This window comes from Haliotis rubra, unplaced genomic scaffold, assembly GCF_003918875.1.
Source record: "Haliotis rubra isolate DU_JTF1 unplaced genomic scaffold, ASM391887v1 Scf10, whole genome shotgun sequence".
Lineage (NCBI taxonomy): Eukaryota > Metazoa > Mollusca > Gastropoda > Lepetellida > Haliotidae > Haliotis > Haliotis rubra.
Window position 1 is genome coordinate 2,001,143 of NW_025764892.1, and position 7,933 is coordinate 2,009,075.

General features: G+C 42.1%; 1 protein-coding gene across 1 annotated transcript; it reads right to left on the bottom strand.

Annotated features, from left to right (window-relative positions):
* Positions 1-7,069: 7,069 nt before the first annotated feature.
* Positions 7,070-7,492, bottom strand: LOC124266036 (eukaryotic translation initiation factor 5A-1-like). Its single transcript, XM_046700850.1, has one exon. The coding sequence runs from the start codon at positions 7,490-7,492 to the stop codon at positions 7,070-7,072; it is 423 nt and encodes a 140-aa protein (XP_046556806.1).
* Positions 7,493-7,933: the final 441 nt, after the last annotated feature.

The window sequence follows — 7,933 nt, forward strand, 5'->3', positions numbered from 1 at the left end:
ACAAAAGGATCTAGTGTGACCGCGCTGAACTTCACGAGCATGCCTTTGAATAAGTGAGGTTTTTTTTAAACTTCGGATAGCAACATTAGCCAAAAACACACTCAGAAAACTATTGTCGTGGGTTCACGTATCCGATCCGATTATACTCAAGATAGACATACACAATTATGATAACTAAAGTCACGTTAACTGTTGATTTTATCATGTCATCTGACGTAGTGTCTCCGAATACTTCCATTGTATCAGGAATTCCAGGTGGGTTAGCGGTCGGCAATCAATAACCCATGCTTGTCGTAAGAGATCCCGACTAACGGGGTCGGGTGGTCAAGCTTGCTGACTTGGATGACACATGTCATCGCATCCCAACTGCGTAGATAGATGCTCATGCTGTTGATCACTGGATTGTTTTGTCCAGACTCAGTTATTTACAGACCCCACCGTGGAATATTGCTGAGTGCGGCGTTAAACAACAAACAAACAATTACATGGTCCTTGATTTAACATGTCATTTCTTAAAATAAATATTACCCTTTAGAAAGGATAAACTTAACTATTGTACAACAAAATAAAACTCTCTTTAAATATTCACTTCAATGGAATTACTGTGTGAGCTGTTTTTACGTCCCAAGGGTAACCGTCACGAAGAATCTAGAAGTCACACCACGATCAGCTCATCGGGAACGTACCCGTGAAGATCCGGGTGAGAATTGATCTTCTGTAACCCATGCTTGTCGTAAGAGGCGAATAACGGGATCGGGTAGTCAGGCTCGCTGACTTGGTTGACACATGTCAACGGTTTCCAATTGCGTAGATTGATGCTCATGCTGTTGACAAATGGATTGTCTGGTCCAAACTCGATTATTTACAGACCGCCGCCATAAAGCTGGAATATTGCTGAGTGCGGGGTAAAACTAAACTCACTCACTCACTCACTCATCGGGAACGGGTAAGGGGCGCAACCCTGCATAGCGAACTGCAGCGGCTTCGACAACAGACAGACAACATGCAACGCCATCTGTGTTCAGCACATGCGTTTTACAGTTTAATATATAAACACATGCATACACGCACGCACACGTAAACGCAATGTTTCTTCAGCAACCCATGCTTGTCGTAAGAGTGGTCGGCGTCTGACGTCATCGGTGCGCAGTCTCGCTGACTACAGCGGCTTGTAACGCTTGAAAGTGACATCCAGGTACATATTTACACTGACGGGATTTTAGCATTATATATACGAAGAACTTTCATTGTGGCCCCGTCAGTGACAATATATACTTAGAAGTCACTTTCAAGCGTTACAAGCCTCTGTGGTCAGCGAGACTGCGCACCGTTGACGTCAGACGCCGACCACTCTTACGACAAGCATGGGTTGCTGAAGAAACATTGCGTTTTCTTTACAAGCCTCTCTGTCGCTTTGACATCTGGCATCAAAACTGCGTAGTTCGATGCTCACGATTCCAGCTACTGGATCGTCTGGTCCAGACGCGATTGTTTACAGACTGCCGCCATACAATTGGAATATTACCCAGTGCGGCGTTAAAAAAACCAAAACATGATAGGTGAGGACAGGTTGTTACTTGAACAACGCCATTACTGAGGTCAAGGCCAGTATACCTGTCACAGTGACATATAGATGTATGTTGCCCAACCAAACACATCGCTGTACAGGTGGTTTACGGTCACCGGAGTTTAATAACTGCTTTGTTAAAGCCCTACCTTGAGAAAACCAAACAAGACAGTCATACGATACGTAGTTATGTACGCAGAGTGTCACAGGTCAAATAGTCCACCTGCATTCATACGGTTACTTAACGCAATTTGTCCTCGGGTATGTTGACTTAACAATTCCAAAACAACGCATCCAACCCAAAAATACAAAAAATATAACTTTGAAAATAATATTAACAAATTCAAATTTCAAATTGGGCAAATTTTAGTTACTACTACTAACCCGAAGATATACGCTATACAGTAAACTACACTTACGAATGCCGTCATTGTCAGTTTGTTATAGACCTAATTTACTGTCATGAGCTATAAATGTCATTGAAATGTCACATTAACTAAATAGCCACTGTTATTCAGGTGTACATGGCTATTATCTATGCATTGTGTGTGGGTGCATGTTAGTATGCCGTCAAGCATGGTTCATGGTATCTTCTTGAAATGGTATCTATGCAGTTGCGTGGGAAGTGGTATCTTAGCGCTCAAGAATGTAAATCCATACACAGGTGCAGGTCTTTACATGATGCTTAAGGTGTTCTTTGTAAAAAATAGTTTGTGGGATTTAGAAGTATCCTGTCTTGTACTTTTTCGCATGTTAGAATGACAATGGCAATATGAAATACATTACCATGTTGGTACATGTACATGGTAAATCCCTGATTATCCAGTATATTGGATCTACACTGTGTTACATGTGCACTAAATAATATAACTGGTATGTGATACACTGAATGTATCCCTTCAGGTCGATGTAACCATGTATTCCCTCGTCTGACCTCATACATTGGTCTCTGTGTAATCCATTCTCCCTCAGAACGGGCACCGTTTCCATAACGGATTCTTACAAAATATAACATATGAAAACCATGACCATACCGTATCAATGCTTGTGTTGTAACCATGTGATATACGTGGCAGGACTCTATACCTGCATGTTATACAAAACAGGCGACAGAATGATATCGTGTCGGATCCTTTCAGTGTTTTTGCATGACTGAGTTCTGAAATCCAATATGGTCCTTGCAGTGGTACAGCATTTCTACTTCATTTCTTAATAGTAAACAATACCGGGGAAGAGCCTGTTAGGTGACTTCCAAAACACCCCCACTGCCCAACTCAGAATTGTACGGCAGAGAAAACAACATTTTGCGAGTTATAAGATGCGAATAATATCACGGTTTATGATGTGGTGTTATAATTGTCGGAGAGAACAGTCTGGAATATGTTGCATCATTATTACAAAATTAGTCTATTTTAATTTTAATGTTGTTTTTATTATTTGTTTCAAAATCAATCGCATATATGTTGGTGTCGGTGGTGTACTGTCATGCACATACTTAGTTATTATTGATCTAATTAATCAATCAATCAAGCTGACGCTTGGCTCGGACCAGACCAGTTTTTTCCAGTCACATCATGTTGTACTCGGATTATCAGAATAGACTTTATGATCTATTCAAATCTAACAATTACTTCTTTACACATATTAGTCATAAGCAATGTCTCCACACCGGCTCGCGTTACTTGTACATGTTATTACTTGAAATGGACACCATCCCGGGGACTGTAGCTCACATTACAAAGGAACACTGACACGCAGACACTGGATATGAAGCCCTGTTGTTCTGCAATAACTTTGATAGTTAATCCCTGCCTACCAACTGTGGCCTTGGATTGTGCCCCATGCTGGAGTTACCTTTGAACAATCTACAACGTACAATACAATTGTCAACATACAGAGGTCTGCCATGTTATTTCTGGCGCTGGTGCGCGTGCGCACGTGCTCCGTTCTACAAAGCGATTTTAGAGCTGCTATTATACTAACATCCAGTCTCTACTGTCATGCAATCAAACACTGTCTGTATTATGGGCCTATTTCCTCTTTACTGAATACACTGTCTGTCTGTTTGACATCTAGTCTCTGAAATGAACATATTTTACAGAAAAAACCCACAATCTTCAAAAACTTTATAGGCTAATGATCTCAGAGAACGCCTTCATATTCAGAAACTGCGGCAATCTATACCTGAATGGTCTGTATTGGGTATTGTTCCAGGGTCTCTATGACAGACTGTGCTACCACAGTCAAAAGCAAATGCTAACGTAATGTATGGGAGTTACGAATCTTAGCACAGCCTCCACAACTATATTTTATGTGTAGCGTTCAGCTAGAGTTGGTAAATAAAAAGCTAAAATAGGTTTGTGTAGCTTAATGTTTTATAATTTTCTTTGTTACAGAGTGAGTGAGTAAGTTTAGTTTTATGCCGCACTCAGCAATATTCCAGCTATGTGGCGGCGGTCTGTAAATAATCGAATCTGGACCAGACAATTCAGTTATCAACAGCATGAGCATCGATCTGCGTAACTGGGAACCGATGACATGTGTCAACCAAGCCAGCGGGCCTGACTACCTGATCCCGTTAGTCGCCTCTTACGACAAGCATGGGTTACTGAAGGGTCATTCTAACCCGGACCTTCACGGGTCCCTTTGGTACAGAAGAGGCGTAAGTACTTATTACTAATTAAGGTAAAACTACGGGATATTTAGTATTCTACAATAACATATATGTGTACTTACAAATGAGACTGAGAATGTTTTTCTCTCTTATAAAACGATAAATGTGGCCAGTAACTACAATCAATTATGTGCATATGGATGTATTATAACTGTAATATTGCATCACTTTCGAAGTTGAATCTTTCCAGTTATTTATCTATAAAAGCCGAAGTGAATAAAAATAATATGAACTTTCTAAATCAATTTTCTTGTTGTGGTTGTTGAATCTGTAAATCAGAAAATGAGTTTCCAAATATTGGAAAGAAGAATAAGTGAAAAGTATTGTCACAGATACAAATCTAACTTAAGACAGTCATATCAAGAAGTAAAGAACTTAATGTCGCTTTCTAAACCACATTGCCTACGTAGATCATGATTAAGATTTAGTCTCTGAAATGAACATATACTAAGCAGCAAAAGAAACGTCAGTTTGGAATTTTCCTTCGCAGAAACGGATAACTGTAAACTCATTTAATGTTTTGATTGTATATTTTTGGCAACATCTCCAACTTTACCTGAGCAAAGACATTCCTTCCCAAACTCAGAATTAAACCCAGGAAATGGTCTCAAAAACGCAACCTGATCTCGGACATGGTACGGTGTTCTCCATTTTCTTCATGCAACTCATGCTGCACGTGCTGTTCACAAGGACCAGTCCTACAAAATGCACCCCCAAACCTGGTTGAAACATTCACATTACAACGTCAGCAGGATGCCGCGACTCAGGACAGCTCAAAGGAACCAGGCGCTATAGGAAGATTTGAAGCTGGCCACACTGCACAAGCCGTTGCCAATCACTTCCAGGGCAACGTTCGGACCATCTCCAGGCTGCAGCAACGTTTCCGGGCCACCAACACCACAAATGATCGCCCCCGTGCTGGCAGACCAAGAGTGACCACAAGACGACAAGACCGCCATGTTGTGCGACAGCATGTACAGAATCCTTTCATGCAGGCATCCGAAAGAGCACGCCAGACAGTGGGAACACACGGAAGACCAATCAGTACTGATACAGTACGCCGACGTCTTAACAGCGGGAACCTCCATTACCGTAGACCTTACCGTGGACCTATCCTCACCCCTCGTCATCGGCATGAACGTCTACAGTTTGCCCTACAACACCAAAACAGGCGATACAGGCAATGGAGAACTGTTCTGTTCACAGATGAGAGTCGGTACTGCGTATCAACTGCAGATGGCAGAACAAGAATATGGCGACGACGTGGCCAGCGTTACGCAGACCAATGTGTTATGGAAAGAGACTCATGGGGAGGTGCAAGCATCATGGTATGGGGTGGAATAGGCCTGAACCAGAGAGTGGGTCCTGTGGTGTTTCAGAACCTTGGTCCAGGGAGAGGAGGCGGCATCACAACGGTGCACTACATCGACCAAGCTCTCAGACCCCACGTCATACCACATTTCGCACGTCACAGGAACAACATTTTCCAGCATGATAACGCCCGGGCCCATACTGCCAGAGCTACACGGGACTTCCTACAGCAGAACGGTGTCAACATTATGCAGTGGCCAGCCCTTAGTCCTGATTTAAACCCAATTGAACATCTTTGGGATGAAATTCAGAGGAGACTGAATAATGTCTTACCAAGGCCGAACACAGCCGATTTATTGCGCCAGGCCTTTCTCAGAGTGTGGTTCCAGGTGCCAATGGCCTTCATCAATCGATTGGTGCACTCCATGCATAGACGCTGTGCTGCAGTTATTGCCGCTCATGGTGGTCACACTAGATACTGAAGTCAAGGGTCTGAATGGACTGCAAACGTTCGCGTAATGTCTTGAAATTGTGCTGAGTTATTCATTGTGTCAAGATATTGTACACAAAAAATGTTTTTGATCCGCTTATTATGTCCATTTCTGTAATGATTTGATAACAGTGCCTATCTAAATTCGAATTCGTACTGACCTTTTTTTCGCTGCTGAGTATATTTTACATACCAAAATGTTCTCAAATTATATAAAATAAATTTAAAGAAGTCAAGAGACCTTCTATTTTTCAGAGACTGAATCTGAGACTCCAGTTTCTAAACGTGCCAATTATTATGGACAACAAGGGCTGTAAATATTTGTTTTCAGAGTATGTATGAGAGAGTAACGAAGTCCAAGAGGGTATCGATATGGACGTCCCACTACCAGCACAAGCTAACAACATGCACTTTATTAAAAGTAAACGAATCACATCACTGTACTTGTATAATACGATTTAAATGATGACATAACTCATTTGGTGATATTTATTGACGAAACTTATAAAGCTGTACATACTCTTAACATCCGAAATGCCACAACGTTTACCGTTCTTGCTCACGTGTTTGACACGTACCTACTTTGGTTATCTGAATGGTCTGGCAACCTTCATGAATCCACGATCCGCAGGAATGAAACATCTACTTTGAGTGTCCGGTTTCATTGTCATTAACAAACAGTTTCTGCCACTTTAACACTCTGACAAATATCGGTGATGGTTGTGTGTCATCGCAGAGGATTGATTGCAGATTTTGGTCTTCATAAACTTCAACCCTCATGTCAGGAGTAATACATCACGGTTGTTAACACGACACTTCTTGTTTCACCAATATATTTTTGTACTCTTCAACAAACACCTCTTTACCACTGAATGTACGAGCAAACCATATCTTAAGGAAATTAATAAAAACTAAAGGAATCTACATTCTCTGAAAATAGGTGTGGCTGTACAAACCAGAGAGCACGCAGTGTCCGGTATCTTCCAACACACACGTGTCTTCACATGGGTAGGGGCAGTTATCTCCCCTAATCTGTCTCTTGGCGTACAGAGACCACCACATCCTGGCCAAGCGCGTCGATGACGGTAACAAAGGGAAACTCTCCTTCATCGAATCTCATCTTGATGTCTTTTCCTAAGTCCCCATCCGGTAGTTTAAGGTCGTCTCTGACATTACCTTTGTTGTCAGCGATGGATATGAACCCCCCGTCCAGGATATCCACCAGCTGAAACTCCTGACCCGGCAGAGTTTTCATAATATGTTTTAACGGGAGGGTGTCTTCGTAGCTGGTATGAGTGATAACGTCAGAACCAACTAGACGCACCTTGCCTTTCTCGGTCTTGGGAGCTGAACATTCCATAATCTTGCAGGGACGACCTTTCAGGACAACGTGATCGTTCACCTTCACGGAAGAACACTGCTTCATATCCGAAGAACCAAAATCCGCCATACTTTTTTTTTTCTAAACGCTGATGATTCACCCTGCAAAACAAGCCGGCGTCTGGGAGAGAGAATGGCTGTACAAGATCTGCGTCTCGGGTTATACGAGGCAATATGATAACTCGCTGTGACGTTTATATCGTCTTGTCGACAGTGCGTGACAAAGACTAACAGATTCTATCTGTCTGTGGTCAATATCTGACAATTAACCCGCGGGATTTACCCAGTCGTGCAGTCTTAACGGCAGGCTTTTCGCCTTGGCATGATAGCAGGAACAATGACAAAGGTGCAAAACACGTTTCAATGGGTATAATGCCTATTCGCCAGTCAAGTCCGATATAAACATGTCCACACGCTAATATAATTTAGCACTCAACCAATAATATATTATTATGTTTATATTATAATGCATGGTCATAAGAACACAATAATCAGGGCGGACCCAGAGGGG